Here is a 25,113-nt window from a genome sequence, read left to right on the forward strand (position 1 = left end):
ATCTGTGTTTACTGTGAAAGATTGTGTTTTCTGACGTCTACTGAAGAAAAGGGAATTAAGATTGATATGTCTCATGTCCAAAGGCTGTGTAAGACAATTGATGCATACAGCCTGCTACTGTCAAATGGTGACACTTCAAGCTTGGATCCTGGCACAATAAACCATTGCCAAGGGCTTCCCACTCAGTGAAAAGTCTTGAGTTCAAAATCAAGAAAAGTGTAGGTAAGGAAGGCAAGGGTAAGATGAGCTAAATAATATAGTTTTCTACAAAATGTACAAACACCTTTATGTTTCCCTCTGTACCATTATTGCAATGCCCTGAGTGCCAAAATGTCAGAATCACTCTGGGACAAATATGATCAACACATCTGTGTCTAGCATAATCAGTTAGACACATACCTCCCATGCACTGTAGAAGGACATAAACCCTCCCTTGTGGATCAGAGATCCCTCTTCTGTTCCCTTTGGATGCATCAAAGAACCCGGGACCTGTTGGGTACTTCTGAGTTGCAGAAGCTCTGACTAGGATTTGACTTGATTAGGGTATACTAAGTTAAGGTCTGCTATTACACTGTTATCCTAATAATCAATTTCTGCTCCTGCATCCTCTTAAAATGGAGTAATTCTGCCTGTCTGACATAGGTGTCCTGAGGAATCCCATGTGCTCTGGAAATGCTTGAAAACCCTTGGATAAAAGTCACTAGGAAAGAGGAGGGAGAGAGGGGAAAGTCTTTTTACATTGTTGACTTATGGTCAACGTTGTCCTCGAAATGCTGTTTTGTCATCAATATTTCTTCATTAGGAATAATGATTTTTCCACATTTACTGCCAGCTGATTCAAAGCCATCCAAAAGCAGAATGTGTCATGAATCTCTAAAATGCATTCGTTGGCGAACTCTAAACAGAAATGATTAGAAAAATAACACAGCGGAAATACTGGCTGTCTTGAGGATGCTAGGGGAACTTTCAGTGAGATATTCTGTTCAATGTATTTATCTGTTTTCAAAGTGTTCTTGGTACCGTTTTGAAAAGGCAATGTGCTGTATTTTTTTAGGTCTTTCTTGCGTTGTGTATCAGGGCTGCAGTGAGAGCCGGGGAATACACTTAGCTGATCAAGGGAAATTGTGTAATTGATAGGCACTGAGGATATGACCTTGTGGTGTATTCCCACTGTATGGTTAGGTGGGAAACAGTTTTTTCCATCATGCCGAGTTTTTTGAGATATCAATGTCTTTTCCCCATGTTTCAGCAAATGCAGAACCTCCCTACTTTGATACTTTTATCAGAAAATTGTCCCCTATCTCTTCTCTACATAGAATGCATGCTTTGAATTCATGAATTTAAGCCTTTTGTGGAGAGGTTTGCACATTTTCTCTCTGCTTTCTCTGCTCTTGGCATCTGTAGTTGCCTGAATTGTCTGTGTTAGGCACTGTACATCACAATGGTGCTGCCAATGGCTTAATGTCTAAGTAGGTATGACAGAAAAATAATGCTGTAGCCTAGAAAAGGTACTGAAGTCCTTGGATGTGCAAACAGGAGCATCTCAAGCCCCCTGTGTGGAATTACACTGCCTTTATCCTCGGCTCCAATGTGATTGCTATCAGAATATTACTGCCATAAGGATTAGTATGACATGTACCTATTCCATCATCCATCTTCAGTGGTGGATGTTTGTCCCATTTGCTCACATTCTTAATCTGACATTTAAAAGTGATGCATGTCCCAGATAAGGTTGGACACACTGTGCCTAATTCCTCATCTCCAGATTGTGCCCAGTTTCTGGCCAAATCTTAAGAGCTTTGCTGAGTAACAGCTCAGATTATGGCCTTTCCTGTTCATCTTCACAGTTAAAACCTGCATCCAAGCTCCAGTGACCTTGAATCTCTGCAATATCCTTTTCAAAAAATGCAGTTTCTCTCTATTCATGCTCAACTAGCTGTAGAAATAACTCTCTGGCTTTTAACTTAGGCCAGATAATTTTTACCTCTTAGTCATAGAGTCATAGAACATCCTGAGTCAGAAGGGGCCCACAAGGATCATCGAATCCAACTCCTAAACATCTCTCCTCTGGTTCCATTTCTGCCTCATATCAAACAGAAGCTTCATGTCTTTACCTGCATGACCTGTAATGACCTATTCCCACCCTTCTTTGTCTAGTATTCTCTAGTGACATACCAACTCATCCTTCCCATCTGAAGCTGTCTATGTTCAACCTTCAAGCACTTACATTCTCTTTTGTGTTGTCTTTGTCCTTTCTTCAGAAGCATTCCATTAAACTTCCTTTAAACTCCCTCCGGGTCCTCTTTCAAATCCTTCCTTAACCTTTTCCTTTGCTGTGCTGTCTACAGACTCCTTGTCAACAGTAAAACATTGAGTGCTGAGACCACAGCTTCCCTTGCTGACTGGTTTCATCTGATTGTTTCCTTCTATTTCCTGTCACTACCTAGTTGTTATTGCTTGTATTAGGTTGTGAACTCCTGCAGTTGAGCTATTCTTTGAATTCTGTGTTTTCCCAATATCAAGCAGAATGGATCTATTCTATAATCTGAGCAGACAGGATCTGTGGTGGTATAGGCAAAAACCATATAATACGAGTAATGAGATAACAAGAAGTTAGAACATGGCATCATGTGCCATATGAGCTCCTCTTCTTCTTCCCCCCCTTCCTTCAGATTCACAATATTTCAAATTTTTTTGCACAGCAGAAGACATTAAGTGAGGAGGTTTCAGAATAGAGTATAGCAGCTGATGTATCCTTTCAGCTGCTGAAGTGTTTCTGTGTAATGCACTCACTAACTGTGGCATTTTCAGCAGGGAAGCCTCTGCAGGCACTTCTGTACACACCCCCAAGGTAAGACCACCATGTGGCAGCCAGGCTGGGCTGAGGGAAGGTCACAGCACGGCCAAGGTTATGAACCTCTTTCATGCAAAAATAGAGAACTCTGGTCTCCCAGGCTTGCTGCCAGCATATCGCCTTCTAGTTTTGCTGAAATGATCTTGAATAGGATCTAAAAAGGGCTGAAGGGGCAAAAGAAGAATGTTTAAATGACATAGTTTCTCATCTTCATGCAGTTTAGTGCTAATTTTGTCCTTTGTCTTTAAGCTGCCTTTTAAATGCTGCTTGTGGAAAGCAAATGGGTCACGTTGTTCCGTGTTTCTACTGTAATACTCTGCCTGCTATTTTTCTCTTAGATTATTTGTGTAATCTTTTTTGTGCAATCTGTTTGTTCTTGAGTCTTGCAAACTTTGCCTTTTGCTACTTCTTTCCCAATAAGCAGTGCAACTTGTTCTGTGTTCACTCATGGGTATTCTGCACACAACGGACTGGGTTATTTGAGACAGTGTGAAAATATTAAAATGGGGAACATGTGTGGGCACTTAATTGTGGTGAGCCCAACCACAAATACCTTCGCTGTTGGTAACTGGCACAGAGGAAAAGCAGACCTTTGTTTTGTTTTTATCAGACATAATGATAGATACATTGTTTTTAGTGGGGTTTTTCTGGTTTTCTAAGGAAACGAGGCTTGTGCAATCACACTGCCTGTGTGCATGTGCCTGTCTGCTTGTCAGTTCCTCCTTCACCAACACTTGACACTAATAGCCATTTTCAACTACATTTGAGTGAGTTGCAGGAGTTGGGAGAAGAGACAGGTTTTTGCAGAAGCCTTGTGAGTTCCCAGATTGCACCAAGGTCTGCAGAAGGTGCAGTCTCCAGTGATTGCATTGCTGCAAACCAGATCGGTTGTATATTTGCCCATGTGCCTTTAAGTGGATCCAGCCACCCAACTGTTGGCTCCCAATTTTGAATATTTTGGCTTATTTGTTTTTACCTTTTGGGTGAGTGAGTCAGTTGGGAGGGTTGCTAGGCACAGAGCTTGTGTTTTGATTCTCACTGGAGTGGCCATGTCTCATGAAAAACAGGGTTTGCCCAAGGCCACAGTGTTATAATTTGCATATAAACTTATAAAAAAGGAAGCTTTCTTTAAGCTTTCCTGTGTGAGAGTTTATAGGAGTATTTCTGTCTGTGTACTTAATAGCAGAAACTGGACTTCTCATAAATGTAGACAGATTAAGTCTGTTGCTGCCTCAGTGGGAATCTTCTGTGGAAAAACCCAGAAAGAGGAAGGAAAGCCTCAGGAAACAAATTTAAAGGGGAGAAATTGGCCAAGACTCATGTTGTGCTACTCTTTGGTTTGTATCTGACCACCAGCAGTGTAGTTGGGGAATACCTCAGAGCCATGGGGAGTGTGGCCTCAGGACACCTTTGGGAGGCAGAGAAGATGTCTTTATGCCCTTTGCTCAAAGAGAGGACAGAGGTACAAAGGCACTGAGTGACTTGTCAGAGATTACAGGAGTATGTATTTGAGTTAGGAAACAGACACAGATTTCCTGGCATAGGTACAGCCATAAGTATGGTCTTCATGTAGACAGCTTCTTCTGCAAATGGAGAGATGCCTTGGTCAAAGAGGAAGATAAATGCTGAAGCACACAAGAGCTGGCTAAATTATGAATGTGAGAAGAGAAGGAGGGGTAAAGATTCCCACATGTTCTGCTCAGATGTTAACAAAGAAAGCTGAGAAGTGTTTGCATAGACACTACATTATTTCATGTCCAAATGCCTCATAAAAATAATACCAGATGATCACAGAATGGCACACTAGGGAAAATAAATTCTTCAGCGGAATATTCCCTCTGGAAAAACACTGTGTAAAGTAATACACTAATGGCTTTCAATTTCATGTTTTATATATAGAGATATTAACTGCTCCCCAGACGTCTCTTCGTATTACAGCCCAGCTACACGAGATGTTTGGAGAAGGCCCTGGAGCAGCTCTGTGCTGTCCACACCAGGGCTCAGCAGGGCTCTCCTGTGCTACACAGGAGGTGTCTTCTGCCTCCTTCTCAGTGCAGTGCTGAGTTCTGTACTGTGGTTCTCTCCAGTGGGTTTGGGTTTTTTTCTTCCTAGCCCTCATGGTTTTTTCCTTTCTTCCCCTGAGCTCTGTAGCCTCACTACCATGCTGGGAAACCTGAGTTCCTTTTCTGCTTATAAAAAAGGAGTCCTCTCTAGAAGTGTATCAGTGGAGTGATTAAAGCACAACAGTGACAATCAAAACCCTAATAACAAATGCTAAGGAAAGTTAAGTTGAAATACATCATTATTAATTCCATTTGGGGGATTTCCAGACTTGTCTGCATTCATCTGGTGAGTTCTCCTTCCACATTGCTCAGGCTGGGAGCTGTTTGAGTCAGGAACTGTCTGTCCTGTATAAAGCCAGCTACAGTTATACCATTGTAGCAAATGGTAATGATCTGGGTTCTTTTCCAAGCTTTCCTAATATATCTCAAATGTGTATATATATCATCCTGCCACATCCTGAGGGATCCAAAAGTAGCTTACATGCTTTGTTCCCTGAATGTAGCTTGCTGGAGTGTGGGGCAGGCAGAAAAGAAGTCATGAGTGTGGGGACATTGTCAGTTCACAGTGAAGGGCAGCAGTCCTACTCTTGAGATGACAAGACAGGTCTAACTTGTAGAAGATGTGCAGTATTTGCATGAAAAGGCCAATAAACAGGTGTGAGGGAGCATTATATCACTACTGGATTATGGAATTATTATCAGGTACATATTATTTCTATATGCCTTTATGAATAATTCTGTATTGAACTCAGTCTGCTTTCCTGCTTGTACCTCAGCTCTTGCTTTCCTTCCCATGCTCACTGACCACACCACTCCACCCATGAATCCTTCAAGAAGTGCAGGGTCCCAAGGCTGAGGTCACCACAGTTATTCTTAAACTGGAGGGTATCATTTTGAGTGGGCCAATGCCCCAGATCATAGTTCCTCTGTTACCTTTGATGGGGTTCTCCTGTTTATTGTGGCTGACCTTGTCCTTAATGCCTTCCACTTTCAACATCAATTGTTATGTAGGGACATCAGAACTTCAGGGGCTATCTCCATTATCTGGAACCCAAATGGCAGAAAAAATAGCAAAGGTGTGCATTCTACCCACCTCTTCCATCACCTCTGCACCACAGTGTTCCCTAGGGAAATGTTTTTCCCAGGAGCTAAGGAAATCTTGTCTTCACTTTAAAACTATCTGCCACATAGCATCTTTAGCAACAATCTGAACAAGGCAGCAAGCCTTTGTACGTGCATGTCTACAGACTTTTTGTTATGCATTTGTGTCTGACATTAAGGACCTTTTTCAGAAGCAGACAGAGCTCTTAAGGCTTGTCTGTACTTAGAGTCTTTACCAGCAGTTTCTGATACACCTTTTTTGAAGGATGGTAAGAATAAAATATCCACACATCAGTTTCTTTAGAAGTAGTTTCTATGCTTTAAATAGACAAAATATCTTAATCTGTATTAATCCTTGAACAGAAAAAAAAAGAGTAATTGGCTCCATTGAGAGAACTGGTCTAAGCTATACAAGTGAAAAGTTTTTAAACTGTGCTGCCATCAGGCAGCTTTATGAGGCCTCCTATGACAAAATCCTTTCATGTGGAAGCAAGGCTTAAGGCACAGGTTTATCCCATCTAACTGAGGAGCTGAGGATGACTATGTAGCTGGGTTAGATGATAGCTGAGTGGTTTGTATCTGGAGCTCAATATCCCTAAAATGATTGCTGGCTTGCAGCAGCACAACCGACATGAGTGCTGTCTTGGGAGGCAGTGTCAATCCTTTCTAGATCTTTTATATGGACCAGCACCAGAGTGCCTTCCAGGGGCATTGAATCTTTGCCAGCAGTAGCACAAATTTTTTTTCTGTGGACTGAGCTGTCACATCCCCCTCACCAGCCACAGGTGAGTGGAGGGACCTCCTGTGCAGCTGGGACGAGGGCCTTGCTTTGACTGCTGTCCTTTCCCTCTGGTGACAGGACGCTGTGCCCGCTGCGGGGAGAATGTTGTCGGAGAGGGCACCGGTTGCACAGCCATGGACCAAGTCTTCCACGTGGATTGTTTCACCTGCATAAAGTGCAGCAGCAAGCTGAGGGGACAGCCTTTCTATGCTGTGGAGAAGAAAGCCTACTGTGAACCCTGCTACATTGTGAGTACCTGTTCCTCTTTGTGCCCTGATTTTAATGCACAGACATGGGAAACATTTATTTCTTTCATTGCTATGGAGTTGCCTTACACTTAAAATGTGACAACCCTGTGGTAGTACCATGAGCAACAGGTTTTTTTATGGTCTTCAGAAGAACTCTGGTCTTTTCAGCTTACTGAGTGAATTACATTTCCTGGTCTGACTTCCCTCTGAAATGAAGTGGACACAGCAGGAGAAAGAGCTGGGTTTTGTGATTGTTTCATCTCTGTAAGGAGCAGACTATGTAGTCATTTTGTAGCAGTAGTGTGGTTCTCAGCTTTCTGTGTTGAGAAATCTGATTCCAAAATGGTTACAGACTGTGTGCCCAATAAGATTAAGGAGGTGGGATGCAAGAAAGCAGTAAAATTTCTAAAATCAAGACTTTTGCCTTGCTTGATGGAAGACTTTCTACTGAACTAAGGGTCTTTGGATTAGATGTCTTTTGAGGCTTACATTACCCTAAAATTTCATTTCATGCCTCCAACAAGGTCTTAAAGCAAACAATAAACAGTTGCTCTGAGGAGCTGCACGTTTTAAGAGACTCCCATAACAAGAAGCTGGAACCAGTTGCACAGGTCAAATTAAAGAAACATCCCATAATGTGTCTGAGGCTTTACCTTGGTCTGACCTTAGCATCCAGTATATAAGGATTATCCTTGCAACTTAGCGTAAGAAAAGCACTGGAACATTCTTAAAACACTGACAAATCTTTCTTTAAACTTCCAGTTTTGAGTTCTTACAAACACTGGATAATTGGATTTACACTTCTAAAAGTAAAAATTGATGTTTTTCATGACATTTCTGTCATTCCAGTGATAATTGGAGCAATAATACTAAAATATTTCTGAAAATGCCACCAATATTTCATTGTTCTCTCTATTTCTACAGAGCCATCACATTGAGATTGTTACAGAAATACTGAATATAAAAAGGGAGGATTATGTCTTACTTACAATGGCAGTGATAGATGGGCCTTGTTAAATTGATTTTAAAAGCTAAATGGTCTTTTGGTGGAATATGTACCTTTTAAATAATTTCTATTTTTGTTTGCACTAAAATGATTGCACTATAAAAAATTTAAGTTTCATTTTGTGGCAAGTTTAACCACGTGCAAAGCACTGAAGACTTTAGGAAGGTGCATTCATAATATCTAGAATTAAACATTTCATTGACTTCAGGCTGGAATTGACTTCATCTGCTTGCAGATTGATACTTTCTTTTCTTCTTTTTTAAATCAAGCACGCATTCTGCACCACTCATCTGCTTTAGTTTGGGAAAACATCTGCATTAGCCACTGTAGTAATGGTTTAAGATTATTTAATCCCATTACTTATACACTTCATTAGCCTGAGTGAATTGTTGGCAAGGGTTCAGTAAACTTCCTACATTGGGAGATAAAAGGATAAAAAAGGAAAGGGAGAAGGATTCTGTTCCTCATTTTCTTTCAAATTTATCTTCTATCTATTTAAGGGATAAAGGAACGATAATTGCCTGGTTGCATCTGCGTTTGTATGTTCTGTGATAGGGCTTTGCAGCTCTGAGTACAGAGGAAAGAGTAAACGTTTAATAGCTTCCTTTTATATAACCAGAAGGGGCCTTTAATGTTTATCCATGCAGTCCACAAAAACATGGTTATGGAGTTAAACCAAAACACGTCTGGATCCATCTGCTGCTGCACATGCAGGGGAAAGGATGGCAATGCTGATGGGACTACATATATGTAGCTGGGCAGCTGGTACTGTGAGTGAAAATGGGAAGCAGGAAGCTGGCAGTCTGATGCAGTAAGGAAAAAAAAAACCAAAACAAAAACAAAAGCCCAAGCACATATTAAACTCATAAATGTGGAAGAAACAAGTGTTGGGAGCCTATGTCTCAGTGTCTTTCAGAAATCTCAGGACTCTGCTGTGTTGAAAGCCAGATCTACAAGGGATCTAGGCTTCTGCCATCCTCTGGCTTTAGGCCTGAGGAATTTGTGTCCTAGAGCATATGTCTCATTGATTTTTCAGTGGAATGAAGCCTGCATTGGCTTCAGTAGGATCATGAATGCTTAAGTACACTGAGGCTTTGAGCTAGGCTTGCAAGTTATTCTTGCAGATGAATGAGACCCTTAAATTGATGAGGCACAGCCTGACTGCTTTTGTCTTCAGATGCCTTTAGATGTGTGATGCAGTTATCTTGAACTCTGAGACTTAGTGACCTGCTTAAAATCCAGCCTGTCTAGCCACATTCTACTGAATTGTGGCCTCTGATTATTTTTGTTTTGGTTTGGGGTTTTTCCCCCTTTCTTTTTGGTTGGTTGGTTGATTGATTTTGGGGGGCTTTTTGGTGCTTGGTTTTTGAAGGTGGGTAGGGTATTTTTTGTTCCCCAAAGTCCCGCTATCAGAAAATAGCTTGGATACTAGGAATCCTTGATCTGTAGAAACTCAGTGGGACTGAAGTACCTTGACTCAAATTCCTCTGGAGCTGAATTCCCATGGAAGGTGCAGATGTGACTGGCCCAAAACTGCACAGCTAATTCATGGCAGTGGCCAGCTGAGAAAACAGGGTTCTCAGCTGGTTTAAGTGTGAGTAATTCAGTGAAACTTGTTTCTGGTCTACCTAATTCACGCTGATTTCTAGCACACATCCCTATTTTCCCAAGTCAAAAACTCTTGACCTCTTATGCAATTCATAGAGGCTTAATTTATATAAAGAAAATAAACAAATACTTGCCTAGTAACACTGGCCTAGTTGTGATATATAAATTCTTGATACTTTATATTATTTTTTAATAATTCACTGGTGTGACTTGTGGCCTTATGCACACAAAAACTATGCACAAAAATAAAAATAAATGTTTTTAAACAATTAGAATTGGCTAATCTTCTCAATTTGTTGTGTGACTCTTCTTAACTGTGGTGTAGTGAAGCCATAATTAAGATTTCTGTGAAGAGCTGTATTTAATTACTGGTTAGTCAGTACCAAGCCTAAATAGCCTGCAGAAGGGGTTTTCTTTGTTGTTTTTGTTTCTGGTTTTATTTATCAGTGATCCAATTAAGATGAAATTCACCAAAAGTCTGAATAAACATCTAAGGAAATCAATCACCTGTTTGAAAAGAAATATTTTTCTTAATGGGAATTTGAATACCAGAGTTAATTTCCATCACACAAAAATCCTCCCACCCAAAAGCCCATCACTATCATTTCCTGTTACATCTTCTGAGTGCAGCGAGTTCTGTTGCCAATGTGTTTGCTGGTTTTGCTCTGCATCCAAGGATTCTTTCATTATTGATGTTATTTCTAAAAGAGTACCAGTCTTCTCCATTAAGACTCTTCTGCTGAACTAAAAGCAACTGTAAAAACTAAAGTGTTAATAGGAAACAGATGTTTCCCAGTCATGATGACAGTCAAGTTAACATTTGAAATACCATGATAGAGTTTCCAGTGTAACCAGTGCACTGCTGTGCACGTGATGAATGCCGTGTCTGCAGATGTTATCAGTGTATTTCCCCCCTCCCTTACAGGGCAAATTACTGACAAAAGAACATTCGGTTTGCTTCCTCTAAGTAGTTGAAGAGATTTTAACACTGGACTGAGAGCAGGGAAAAGGCTAAGCGTAATATCAGTGGAACTGTTGTTATAAAAGACTGAAGAGCAAGATGTTGAGCAGTGCCAGCTGTCTGCTGTCCAAATACTGTGTTATCATAAGGACTGAGCACAAGGTTAACCAGACACACCAGTCTGGCAAGAGTGATGCTGCTTTTTTGTGAATGGGGTGTTCTTTGATGTCCAGATAACTTTCTCCAGGATGTGGAAATTTTCTTCCATTCTTACTCCCCTCTCCTGACAGTCTGGTGGTTGGCAGCTGGAGATGTGCACTCTGAGGTGAGGGCTGGGAGGGGCTGAGCTCCTGCAGTTAATGCAGAAAGCAGCAAGATCTTGCTGATGTTCCTGGCCTCTCAGGGTTTCTTCTGTTGTGTCCCAGTCAATGTGACCCACCTGAGGAGAGGACCATGGTGGGACTGGGAAGGGGAAATAGCAGAAATAGCCAGGCTCAAATGAAAGACTTCAGAGAAGTGGTGGGCTAGAAATGGTGAAGGATTGATTGAAGGAGGAGAAGAAAGAAACTCTCATTTCTGTCAAGCTAGATCAGGGCAGATGGTGGGTATGCTCTGCAGAGCCCTGTGGAGACCCAGGGATTGAGGTTTCCTATTTCTGCTGAGAACTGTGAGATATTGAGGACAATATCTTAAACCCATCCCCAAAGATCACTTACATGGATTTTTTGCAGGTGAAATACTATCTTTCCATAGTATTGAAGCTGTGAAAGTGCTTGAAGAAAGAAGAATTATGCATGGGAGTCTTGCCCTGGTTATTTCTGTTCCCTAGGTTTGAACTTGGGATCGTAGTGCTCCACCTTTTTTTTTTTCTTTCCCCACCCACTCACTCCCCAATTACTTGTTTTGTGAGCAAAAAAAGGTATATCTTAGAGGGTTTTTTCCCTCTTAAAATCTTCTAACTTCCTGGCCTATCAGTGGCTGTAGTTCAGTAGGAGAAGATAGTTCCGAACAGAACACAAGAGAAATGCTTTTAAGAAATGGTACAATGAGGGCCACTGGTGCCATGGAGCATCCTGGGAAAGCTTAAATTTGCTAATCATTCTAAAATGTCAGTGTTAACTCAATTTGTGCTCATTGAAATCTCTGGTGAGACTGCTGTTGGCTTCAGTGTGACTGGTATTGTAAACCTCGCCCTGTGTGCACGTGAGTGTGGCTGGTTGAAAGCTGTGCAAGGGCAGCTTCCTGCAGCACATAGGGTTTAAAGTGTAAGGTTGTTCCCTGCAGTAAAGCTACATCTATTTTTAAAAATAATTCTGCAATTTGTAAGCAGGGATTACAGCACTAATTTAGCAACTATGTAACAATTTAAATTGGACCAGAAAAGAGAAACTATAATTTAAAGATTTTTTTTTATGATACAAGTTTTCTTCTTTTTAAAGTAAAAAGCCCTTTATTCTTGTTTTTGTCAAGCAACGTATTGAATTTGAGAGTAATTTATGGAAAGTGCTGCCAGCATGGTATTGCAAGTGCTCCACAATTTGAATTTAAACTGCTCAATGGGATCATTAAGACTATTATGCCTGCTTTCCAAAGAGTTTGAATTCAAAATGACAACTGGAACAAAAATATAAAATAAACTAAAGAGAAGTCACGCACTCTTTGCGTGGTGGAATTTTTCTGCCCTCGAAATATTTCATTGAGATCAATGCTGCTCTTCAATTCTCTCCTAGAAAAAAGCTGGTGTTGCTAGTTTTAGTTCGGAGCTCCTGTGTGAGTCATCGGCAGCAGGGAGCTGAACCTGTGACCCGCGGATCGAAAAGCATTAAAGCTCAGCTCCTGTGGCACAGATAGAGCTGGGCTGTGCCAGGCAGCAGCAGGCTCAGCCCTGGCCATTTCTCACCCTCAACAGAAGTGGTCCATGGACATGGCAGCCCCAAAGCAGGTCCAGACTTTTGGCTTGCTCACAGACTACTGATTATTAGCATTGATAATTTTGCTAGTCTGTGCCCAGTTGGTAATTCCATGGAAAAAAACATAATGCCAAGGGAAATCTGTTACATCTAATAAACTGATCATTCATAAAAGTGAAAAATCAGTAAATCCCTTAAGAGTGTAACAGCCCTTTCTATTGATACCACCACAGCTGATATAAAAAATAGAGACACAGGGTGGAGGAGGAGTAGTGGCCATAAGCTCAACTCTACTACTTTGAGTGGTAAATGTTCTTGTGCAATCAGGGCACAGATAGAGGAGGACGGGATGCTATTACATAAGCTGCACCTGGAGCTTCCAGGAGTCCAGGTCTAGGAGGTACAAAAACGTGTGAGAGAATATGTCGATGAAGCAGCTTCTGTCAGAACTGGGGCAGCTGAACTTAGCTGACCCTCTGGAAGACTGCATCTGTTTTTTCAGTGGCCTACCAGCTGTTACAGGGGATGGGTCATGCCTCTTATTTTGTCACAAGGCAAGAGAAAAGGTTCCTTTGCAGGGGTGGATGGGTGGAGGAGTCAGCAGAGGTCAATAACCTCCTTTCTAAACTGGAATTATAAAGAAAGGGGAGAAAGTGTACCGTGAGATGATGAGGTAATGCTTTACAGAGACTCCTCTGTAGAGACCCAGAGGCTCATATTAAAGAAGACAGGGCCAGTACATCTTGCTGTCCAACAAGGACAGGACAAGAAGCCTGCAAATCAAGCCTGTAAGAAGGAAAATTCAGTATTCTTGGAGGACATGGGAGTGAGCCCTGCCAAGAATTGCACGGGGCTCACCTTGGTGATGGATTCTGAGACCAATATACCTTGGTGTAATTGACTTTCCAGAAAGCTGACTAGAGTATTGCTTTAGAGGAAGACTAGCTATGGATTGTGGTAAAGGTAAAGCAACTTGATGCTACCAATGAGAACAGTGTCACAAGGGGGATATTTTTGGTACAGTACCATAGTGCTGGACAGCGTTTTAATAGATACATTTGTGTTGGAAGATTGGGCATGAAGTGCTGATTAACTATTCACTGATGTCTTGGTGGCGCAAAGTTTTATTAGGTATGGATCACTTTTCATTCCTTTTCATGGCCCCTATTTAAAAATGTGTCCATATTAAGTGATGAGTCCTCCTCCACACCTGGGCTTACTTGGGATTTTTGTGATGACTTGCTAGAATCCAGATCTTTTCTACTGTGTGTGTTGGCAGCCATAACAACTTGAATTGTAGTCTTTTCTCTGCCTTGTGCTTTTATAATTAGAGGCATTTTTCATATTTTGATTATATGAACTAAGCACTGATTTGACATGTATAATCTAGAAAAACTATACCATGGGAAATGAAGAGTTCTTAGTGACTGAAAAGATGATACTGTGAAGGACCAGCTGCTGCCATTCAGTGAATTTCTTGCCTCACAGGGTGAATTCCACTGACCAACTGTATATTCTTTGGAAGAAAATAGTCTCCCTCTCTGCAGGACTAATGGGATTTTATGGTTCCTGGCTATAGATCCACTTAGGGATCATGCTACAGTAGAGGGGATGGCAAAGTCATTTAGCAATGGATTTTAGCTGTGTTGAGCTTTCTCTATGGAATGTATCCCAAAGCTTGCTGCCTTTGCAAGTTAGAAGAAATGGCTTATTAGGAAAAAATAACATCTTTGTAGTATCTTCCTCATTTGCAGTCAAGTGTAGATGGATATTGGCAAGTTATATCCAGTGTTTACAGTGTTCATCTCTTTTCTTTCATCTGTTCTTCACCACCTCCTTAGTGAACTACTTGCTGCTTTCACCCTCTGCTGCTCGAGCAACATCTGGAGATACCACTGTAATAAACTCTCACTGTGGTGTGTTAGTGAATGAAAGTCTTTGTCTCTGAAAAACTTCTTAGTAAACAGCAAGTCCATGGGAAAGGCAACAGTGTTGTCTCCATATTGCAGATGAAGATCTGACCCTGAGAAGTTTAAATGCAGTTTGTTTAGATCATGGACCTCCACTGCTGAAAGCCTTTAAGGACAGGCAGGACAAACATCTCTTAGGAATGGTTAAGGTCTAGGCATGGGCAGCCCTAGGGATGTTTTTCTAGCCTTACTTGTTCTGGTTCTGAGCTTGAATTACGTGTCCAGGACCCCAAACACATCCTGCACTGTACAGCTCAGGTTTTCCCAATTTGCAGTTCAGTCTGCCAGGATTTTGAGGTGAAGGAGCTACCTTTCTTTTCTTCCCCTCTTCCAATCACTGGTGTTTAGAGACTGGACAGGAATAAGAACGAGCATCTGAAAGCTGAGTGAGGGCTCTTGGAAAACCCAGGAGGGTGGAAGGTACCATGACAGTTTTCCTTTCCAAGTAGTCCTACTGCTTGCTTGTAACCCTGCATAGTTATTTGTCAATTCAAACTGCTGAAGACAATTATTCTGAAAAGGCTGTAATGTATTTAAACGGGGCCTGTAAATTAGGTGTGTGTTTCCATCAGATCTGTGTATTATGGAGCTTTGTCCTTTTTAATGCAATGATGTTAAAGCACTGCAGTGTCCAGACATAAAAATATTGGAACTCACTGAAGTAAACAAGCCATTAAGTATTGCTTATTTTTACCAGTGCCCCTGTGCAGAGCTACTAGCAAAGCATGCTGCAGTACCTGTGAGTAACAGAGTTGAATCTGTCCTGGAATGGGTGTGTTTGGATTTGGCAAGGATGATTCCCTGAGCAGCCTTGAAGAGAGCAAAATCTTGTCTTGCTCACTCTCAATTCCAGATGCCCTCTTCCTTCAGTCCAGACAGTGATTTGCAAGCCTGAGTGCTAGGCAGCCCAGCAGGCTCTTGCAGCATGCCACTTGAGCCGTCTCCTTGGTGAAGCCACACTCCAAGGAATTTGCTCTGGCAAAAGCTCAGTCTGTGAGTCGATCCTCCCTCTAGTGTCTGCCTCTGCTCTTCACTCCAGGACATGATTTGTGTGCATGTGATGTTTGTTTGCAGTGGGGAAGCTGTTTAACTTGCCATCACGCACACAGAAACCCCAATGGGCTTGGGAGATTTCTGGTTGGAAAAAAACAAAATAATGACAGTGTAGGGAAAGTACAACAAATGGGAATCGTGAAAGGAGAAAAAGTTTCTTGATTTTAAGAGTATGGAGAGTGTTTGGTACTCATGTAGGGAGAAAGCAAATTGTAAGACTATTGTTTCATCTCATCTGCATTGATTACAAAGCTATGGTCCAAGTACAATATTGAGAGAAGAGATAAATAATCCACTGGGGTATTTTGGGCAGAAGGAAAACCAGATTATAGTTTAACTCTGGTGCTGTGGCATTTGCTGGGGACAAGATATAATTGTGCACTGGTAGGTAGCAGCCTTCACAGGAGCAGAGAGGTTGCTGTGGTCAGTGAGTCCCGCGGTGTGCACCCATCTCTGAGAGGCCTCTGTGGGGGTCAGGCAGGGATGGCACTGTGCACGTCAGTGAGCATGGAACTTGTGGGGCATCTAGATTGCTGAAAATGAGTGATGAAATCTGCTCAGCATTGTCCCTGCTTTTCCCTGGCTGCTGTTTCCTGACAAATATTTGACGCAGAAACACCATGGAGGTTTTCCACACCAACCTGATGCTGTAAGTTTCAAAGCAGACTTGCCACGCACACCACACAGATCTCTGAGGCAGTGCAGGAAGTACAGGCAGTTAGAAACTGGTGGCCATTCTTATGTTACGTGCCCATGTTTCAAAGGTTTTTGTTCTTGTTAAAAATAGAGCTTTATGGAAAGAAATAAACCAAGAATCTTTGTGACCTCTTTGGTGTGAGGTTATAAAGCACAAGTTCAATCATCTTTATTTGCCATGGGAATGCGCTCCTGCAGATGCTGGCCATTGAAAAAAATCTTTGTATTGTTTTGATTTTTATTTTCTTGCTAAAATCTATCTACTAATGTGTTTAATGCTGCAGCTCATTGTATTTGCATCCTTGCTGTTTGACTCTTTAACACTGAATGGCCTTCCAGATTCTCCTGTCACTTAACCTTTTTCATGTAGGAGTTTTTTCAACTGCTTCAAAGATGTAAAAAGTAATGGTCATTGTGCCCATAACCTAAAAGTTGCTGCTGACCAAACCCAGATACTTTCCCTTGTTTGTGAAGGGAAATACAGCAAGAGAGGGGGAAAAATAACAGTGTTGAAATGTAAATTAATTCTCAGATGTTATCAGGCATTGAGATTTTAAGTATGAATATTCCATTAGCTCCTGACTAGGTAGTTTTTTGTTTAAGGTCATGTTTGAACCAATATACCATCTTGGCATCCCACCAACAAAGATATCTGTGTAAATGCAATCTGTGTTCAAGCCAGACAACACTTTAAAAATTTATTTAATATTTCCTACAGCAAGCCATCTGTGACTGGTCACATTTTGGGAAGCAAACGAACATCATAGCAACGTTCTCCAATCTCTTTGAGTAACTTCTAGACTTTTTAAATTAAATGTGCTGCCAAATATTTATATTCTGTTGTGAAAAGAAAAATATTTGTTTGACATCCTAGATTCCCTGGCAATTTGCAGTCCATTGCTCCTCTGAGGAGCTGTGCTTTTCTCGTGGGTGCTGCAGGGCCAAAGGAGGATGTGGGAATCCCTAAAGGTGCCTTTTGGGCTCCTCATCAAGGAATGGGGACAGCTGTAGCATGATGGGGCTCTCTGGGGGCTGAGAGAGTTTCAGCCCTGGGTCCTCCTGTGGAGGAAGTGACAGGGCAGGCTGGGGGCCAGGTTGTGTCCGGTGCTGGCACTGGAGGGTCAGAGGGTGCTGGAACTGGCACAGGTGGCCATCACAGCATTCCTGCCAACCTGAAAAAGGCTCAAGACTTCCCAGAAAAGCCAAACCACTTAGCAGGATGTCTGCCAGTGCATCTGCCACAGGCGCTGCAGCCATCACCAAGGTAACCAAGTTTCCAGAATTTAGTAGCAGCAAAACACAAGGAAAAATTAGTGATGGCCGAAATCATGGCTGCTAAAGGCCCTGATGGAGCTGAGCTGTGCTCTAAATCATATCTAGTATTTAGCAATAATTTTCAGAAAAAGTCTTGGTTTGTTATCCAGTTCCACAGATTTATGGCTGGCTTAAATTTGATCATTCTTAAGCAGTGAAATGCCTTTGTTCAAGGTCTTGGAAATTGTTATCCTCTTACTATATACAGGTACTAATAAACAAGTAAAATGTCTAAAACTGTCCTGAAATAGTGAATTCTGTTTTGGAAAGGCTGAAATGTTCTCTAGAGTCCCTGGTGGCACAGCACCAGTTTTTGCTAAGTACTGATTTGAAATGGTCCATATAATTTGCCTGTACTTACCACCATGGGAGTGTTGCAACCAGCAGAAGCCCAGGTAAATCATCAGCCCATAACCTGTCCACATGTGTCTGTCACCTGTAGGAACAGTGCCATACATAGAACATGCATATTCTTATATTCTGGAAAGAGGCCCTTGCAACAGAGCAGGGAGAGAAAGCAATCTTGATTTGCTGTATTACCTCTGACAGTTTTACTTTCACTGTGGCATGGCAATAAGATTAAAGTTTTATAGTAATATCACCTCCATCCAGACAAAAAAAAAGATAAAACCTCTCCTCTCTGGTACTTGGATTTCAAACTCTTTTTATAGAGTCTCTGCATCTGTTAATAAAGTCCTTAATTCATTTTGAACATTTTATTGTCACTTTGGATAAAAGTTTAATCAGATAGATTTATTGCCCTTCTTCCCTTAACCTTTGCATTTCAGACTTAGACCATATCATTTAAATTTTAAAATCACTCTTTTATAGACTTGAATGCCCCCATCTCTTTTTTAGAGGGTACTTTTGCACAGGAATGCTGTAGTCTGTCTTGAGGTCATGTGAAAACTTTAAAGGCTCTAATGTGAGCACTGCTCACTTTCCTCTGAAATGTCTTGCATGCCCTATTAATTACTTTAATGGTGACATGCTGGTTTAAGGGAGTTCTTTATTAATGCCACTAAATCTTTTTTTTACTGTTGTTTAAACACTTTTTCTTTCCTTTATGTAGATGTATTTAATCCCTTCTGTCTTTAAAATAAACGAGTGCATAACTGCACAAGGTGTTTGACATTTCCATCTTTCTGTCTCAGGAGGTGGTAGGGAGGACTTGGCTCCCTTGTCCACATCCCACCAGAGACATCTGTGCACATCTGTACTGTCTGTCTTCATGTGTTGGATTGTTGTGGTGGAAGTAATATTGGAAATCTGATCTCTCTCTTTCCAGAAAAAATACACAGTGAATTTGCTTTTAATCTTCCTAGATGTTGAGATTGTAGAGGTTAGTTTGGATTTTTTGCTGGAAGTGCAGCACTTCCAGTTCAAGAGAGGATTTGCCTATGTTTGAGCCTTTTCCTAGTAAGGAGGACACATTGATTTTCTCTCCTCAACCTGAACTAAGTTAGAGTATTCTAGTAGTCCGTTTTTACTTCAAAGATGTATAGCATTCACTATACTGGATTATTTATAGAGCGATCCTTTTGCTGAACTAGCTAGCTTGTAAAACACTGACATCCATGCCTGCAGCTGGATTTTAGTCTATCAGGTTTCTATTTTTTTTAAGGTAAAATCTTATACAAAATACCTATTCTTGATTCGTCTTAGTTGCAGATTTTCTTGGCCTGGGAAGGGGAATCAAGGTGTGAGAGAGAAAATATCATCAGGACCTGGAGAAACTGTTTCAAAAGCACATAAATGACTGATGAATTGGCTCCTTTTGGTTTGCTAACCCACTCTTGACAATGAGACTTAAACTCTTAGTAGTAAGTCATATAATTCTTTAGTCACTTTAGAAAATGTTACGTCTCCAATAATCACTCATAGTTTCACCATGGGACTCTTCACATTTAAGATCTATAAATAAACACTGGTTTTAAAGAAAATCAGAATGGATTGTTGAAAAACTTGTGAAGAGGTTTCACCAACAGCAAGTAGCTTTTTCTTTGGTGGGGGAGCCGTGGTTTAGGGCTTGGGGTTGGGGTTTTTTTTGTTTTCTTTGGGCAGAGTATGAAAGCTTGTGTTACACTACAAGGTTTCTCTTGACCTCCCCTCTCCCAGATATTTCCAGCTCCTAAAAAGTCTCTGCCCAGCAGGGTAATAGAGTTTCTGTGCAGCTCTCCATGGCTAATGTGTACCTGTACATACACACAGACTTGCACAGGAAGAATCTGGAAGCCTGAATTCTATCTGAAATGATTTGGCATTTGCCCAGAAAAGGTATTCCTTCCTCTTGTGGACCTTCCCTCAGGTTTGCCCATATCAGTCTTCAATTATCAGAAATACACTTAGCTGTTGAGTGGGCAGATCCTTTTGCTCACAGCTGCTGCTTTAATTTTGGAAGCAGGCAGTTCACTTATGCACTTATACAGTACTAAAGGGTACCTTTTGCATTTTCAAACTTTGCTAAATGGTACCCTTTGCATTTTAGAATAAGTAGCTAATTAAATGGCAAGGCTGAGTGCTGTTTGAGCCATGGGTTAGAGTCACTCTAACTTAGATAAGGGACTGGATCCCATAAAACAAATTAGTCTAAGTTGTGGGCCTGCTCCCACTGATCCCAATTTAAATATTTTCTTTAAAATTAATAGGAGCTGAATCCGATGTGTGGTGCCCAAGACAAGGGGGCTAATGAAAGACGTGAGACATAGACCCCATCTCACAAAGTGATCCTCTTGAGTGTGTGAAGAATCTAGACTGGATTGATCAAAAGAATTTTCACTTTCTGTTTTTTAAAGTAGAAGTAAGGAAGATTCAAGTTAATTTTAGTGGAAATTCCCCAAAATTAACTGAAAAGCACAAACCATACTTTTCCCCTCTCTAAACTTGTTTCCTTCCCTTTTCCCATGTGGTTACCTTGTTTATTTTTTAAATAAATAATCATATTTTAAAGCAGTATAAATAAATTGCAAAGTGTGCTCCAATGGGGTAGATAAATATATTCCATCTGCTGGGGAGTGATTATTAAATAATTCACCAGTGGCAAACCCAGGAGTGGTTATCCATTTTCCTCTCATTCATGGATAATTTTTTCTACATCCCGTAGGAGCTCATTATGTTTTCTTTGTACATAATGTTTAATAATTTTAAGATCTGGCACTTACCCCTCCATCTACAGATTCTTCAATTTTTCCTAAGGATTTGTGCATGTGTACGCATGTATGTATTGACAGAGGAAGATATTTGTTTTCCTTCTTTTTTTTTTTTTTCTTGTGGAGAGAATATGGGAATTTATGTATGAAGTGAGGTGGGAAGTTGAAGGCAAATTTCCCCCAGCTGTGCAAGGGAGTTTCCTCCTGCACAGGTGGTGGATGGGTCACATTCCTGGTCTCACCCTTGGGTGGCATTCAACAGAACTTCAGGGCTATGGCATTAATATGAACCTCATACTTCAGCACTTATAAACAAAGGAATAGGAAGCAAGGTGAGGGAGTGGGGCATTTGAAGAGCCCTGTCTCCTTTATCTCAATGTTAGGGAGAATTTGGTTTTTCCTAACATTTGATTCTTCCATCTTTTAAGGGACCCAGAGTGAGCCCAACGAGCCTGGTCTGTGGGTAAGCAGCAAGCTATTACCTGGTTGAAAACTGGAGCTCTCTCCCATCAGTGGGAAAATTGCCACAGATATGTGGAGTGGTGGGCTTTGAATCTGACCTTAAGGGAAGAGTTCAACTCCTGGTAACAGACCCAAAGGCCTCTGTGGGCTTTGATCAGGCGGGGTGGGCAGCTGGTCAGAGGACTGGATGGGGTTGGCACAGAGCAGGAGGCTGGACAGAGTCAGGAGCTGGCACCTCCAGTGCTGGATCCCATTTCAGAAATGGTCATGTTCCCATGGCTCTGTGTGTGCTCCACAGGGCAGGAGGTGAGGAACCACCATCCTGTCCTGTCTGCCCAGTGCCAGTGCCCAAGGAACTGTGGTCAGAGCTGGGCTCTCCCCCCCAGGCTGGAGGCAGATGTTTGCAGTTAGAGGACAATCACTATCTTAGTGCTAAAATGTGTAATTAGCCACAGGAAATTCTTTCCTTAGCTGATGAAGACAGGAAGGTAAAAAAGTATCTCTTAATGCTTGTACTGTTTTTCCTAGGGAGTTGAGTGAATCTGGCTGCCCTCACAGAGGGGAATAGCAATCCTGTTCCCCAGCAGGTAATGATCTCTGTTGTTCTCTTGCACATGTCTAGATGTCCGTACTGTTGGCCAGAGAGGAGCAAAACCCTCTTACTGTGAGGTAGGGAGCTGTTTTATTTTTCTCTCTCCTTCTTTTTCACATTCCCTGTAGGCATGTGCAGACTCTGGGTTTTAGAGGCTGGGCTCTGTACTAAGCAGGAGCAAACAGCTTTTCCCTGGGACAAAGACCAGATCCAAACAATTTGGTTTTGACTATAATTTCCATATGATTCTTGACCTGAAAATTCCTCCTTTTGTTATTCTGTTAATCCCTTTTGAGGGAGGGAGAGGGGAAGTAGTCCAGATATGAATTAGCAGATCCTTGAATATTTTACTTGTTTGTGAAGAAAGGCTCTTCTTTCCTTTGCACTTCCCAAGCTGATATTCTGCGTATTTCCATCCCATATCTCCATCATAGTCAAAGCCTGAATAACGCTTTCTATGCCTGGTTTCTCTGCAAAACATGAGTTTTGCTGTGCTCAGTATAGGAATAGATTGCTGCAACTACTGAGGCTGGTTCTGGCTCTGAGCTCCTTTCTCCATCTCATTTCCTGCTGCAAATGATTGGTAATTTTCACTCCTAGAAATGATGCTCCAGGATGGAAAAGCACAGGGAAGCTACTATTCAGGTGAAAGAACAGTGTTAAATGATGAGATTGAATACAAAGTTCCAGAGCAAATGAGCAGTGTCTTGTTCAGCACTATGGGCATGTGAAAGAAGTTGCACCTTGCAGAGCAAGGGCTGGAGCATAATCTGGGGTGTGCTGGCCAGTGTGCCAGCTGCAGGAAAAGTTGTGTGAACTGGAGGTATGTGGAGCTGCTCTAATTTAAACCTCAAGAAACTGGTGTGAGAAACCAGCTGTGGACTGGAATGGTGTTTGATGGATCTGACAGGAGCTGGGGAGTACAGAATTACTGCCATGCTGGCTCCTCTGTGCCCAAAGCTCATCCTTACATTAGCAGTTCTCCAGCTGTACAGCACAGGAGACACCTGTGTTCTTGCAAACCCAGACTGCTGGCACTTCCATCAGGGATGCCAAGGGATTCTCTGCTGATTGATGTCCTTGATATTAACCAGAGCTGAGCACTGCTGCTTGAATGGAGCAAGAACAGCAAGCTCAGTTCTCTAGAAACCTGAGCTTAGGCTGTAGATAGAGACATTTCCATTATGTTCTTTTTTCTTCTTACATGCACAAGCTGCCTCTCCCCATGGACCTTGCTGTCTTCAGTCTCTGGGTCCTGAAGAGAGCAATTTCTGTGGGAATTTCCCATCCATGATGGTGATCCAGTTGCTCTTTTGCCCTCTTCAAGCACATTCAGAGAGGAGAAGTGGTTGGCTCAAATAGGCAGAGTAAGTCCAAGAGCAGAGCTGGGAGGCTGCCTGGGGCTTCCCCACGCCCTGTCCATGGTGTCCATATACAACCCAAGCACCTTTTCCTGCTGCTGTTTCTGAACCGGCCCTGCTGGCAGCCTAAATACCCAGAACTCTCCCTGTGCTGACACAGAGCTGGGCCCTGATGTGCTCTATAGCCTGTACTGCAGTGTGCCATTAGGAAAACTGTAGTTGCCAAATGTTTCTGTTTTTACATGAAGCTATTCCACCGAGGTCATCTGATTTTTCTTTGGTGCTGAGAAAAGCAGTTGAATCAGACAAGAGACGTTGTGGGTGGAATACATTATATCCAAAAATCAATCATAAGGTAAGGAAGGAATAGAATGGAGTTTATTTACAGTCTGTTGACTTTTATAGTTAGCACCATTTGTTAGAGAAGATGAAGAAAAAGAAGAAAATTAAGCAGAGGGCAGGAAAATGTTTCTTTGTGATATTTTTGTGCCTGGCAATGGAAAGAGATGTGTGTATGAGCTGACAATTTATCTTCTGCCCTGAAGAGAAATGACTTGTTCTCAAATGGGCATGAAATGAAATAGTGCAGAACACGATAGGAACTTTTCTGAGTAAATGGGTCAATTTCCTGTCATTCTCTCGATAATTGTATGTAGAGCACACTACGCTCCAAACACTGGCAAATGTGATTTTTTTTTTTTTCCCCTCCTGTTATTTTACTCCTCTTGTAAATGGGTGGAAAACATATTCCAGTGCTGGCACTATTATAATCAGCTTTTGCCAGTGGCTAATAGCAGTCCATTTTCGGTGAATGCTTATTACCTCTAAGCAGTCCAAGACACTACATAATAACCCAGGGCTGTGTAGACTGGTACTGCTAGGAATGAGATGCAGTTATAGGGACTGCATTGCAAATGCTCATCACAGCAGGAAATTTGCTTGTCCCTTTATCTTCTCTTGCCTAATTGCAAAATAAGCCCTGGTGCTCTAGCTGGAGAAGGAGATTTGTTTGCCTTCCAGAACTTCCTGGTATGGTCAGGGACTTTCTGCCTCACCATCCCTTAGCAGGTTGATGCATTTTCCTTCACTTAGAGCAGACCTCGCTGTCACTGAGGGGACATGGTTTCAGGTCAGACTCACTGAGGACTAAGCTGGTAATTTTATTTTGGATTTGGTTAATGAAAAGTATCAGAAGTGTTGTATCAGGTGTCCAGTGGGTGACAATTGGGATCTCTGTGGCAGATTGGGTAAATCTCACTGGAATGGGCTAATGCAGTGATGAGCTTCACGAGTGCCTTTGAACCTCAATCTTAGGAAAAGGGAGACAATGTTATAGGGTTGGCCCCAAGGTGCTGGATTCTGGCTGTGGAAATATCTGGATAAATCCCAAATACTTGATTTCAATAAATTTTCTTCCTCTTAACTCTAAGCTAAGCAAGATACAGACTTGTCCAGCCTATCTAATCATGCACAGTATTATGCTCCTAGTTGGAGGTTATAGGAAGGATAAAAAACCAATCCTAGCCTGATTAGGACTGCAGATACTTGAGCTGTGATAAATCACCTGATGGGGTAACACAGCCCTGTGAGAGCTAAAACCCATCCCTGCCTCTCCAGTGACTTAGAGAGAAAGTTGCCCAAGAAATGGATTTCAGCTGAAGATCATTGAGAACTTCTGTTTTCACCCCAGTTATCCCCCAGAATGAAAGTCTTAAATCACATGTTTTGAAGACTAGAATCTAAAAGCTTTGAAAGGAAACCCCAAGAACAGATTTTCTTTTTTTTTTCCCTTCCCGCTAGTGAAAAACTGATTCTCAAAAGTGTGGCAGGATTAGGCATTTCCTATGCAAAATTTTCTTTTAGGAGGGGAAGTCTGGGGCCTTTCTGGAGCTTTAAACAATATTGTTTTTTCTCACTGGCTGTAACTAGAACTCTTCTGTGAATACAGCCCAGGGTCAGTGTCACCTTCTTTCTGTATATGGAG

The 25,113-nt window shown here is 41.7% G+C and overlaps 1 protein-coding gene across 2 annotated transcripts in view; it reads left to right on the forward strand.

Moving 5' to 3' along the window:
- LPP (LIM domain containing preferred translocation partner in lipoma) overlaps positions 1 to 25,113 on the forward strand; it is a 317,335-nt gene that overhangs the window by 267,044 nt on the left and 25,178 nt on the right. For both annotated transcript variants that reach the window (XM_059479296.1, XM_059479295.1), the window contains exon 10: positions 6,878 to 7,047. In XM_059479296.1, coding sequence (XP_059335279.1) covers positions 6,878 to 7,047 — 170 coding nt within the window. The remainder of the gene's footprint in view (positions 1 to 6,877; positions 7,048 to 25,113) is intronic.

This window comes from Ammospiza nelsoni, chromosome 10 (assembly GCF_027579445.1).
Source record: "Ammospiza nelsoni isolate bAmmNel1 chromosome 10, bAmmNel1.pri, whole genome shotgun sequence".
NCBI lineage: Eukaryota > Metazoa > Chordata > Aves > Passeriformes > Passerellidae > Ammospiza > Ammospiza nelsoni.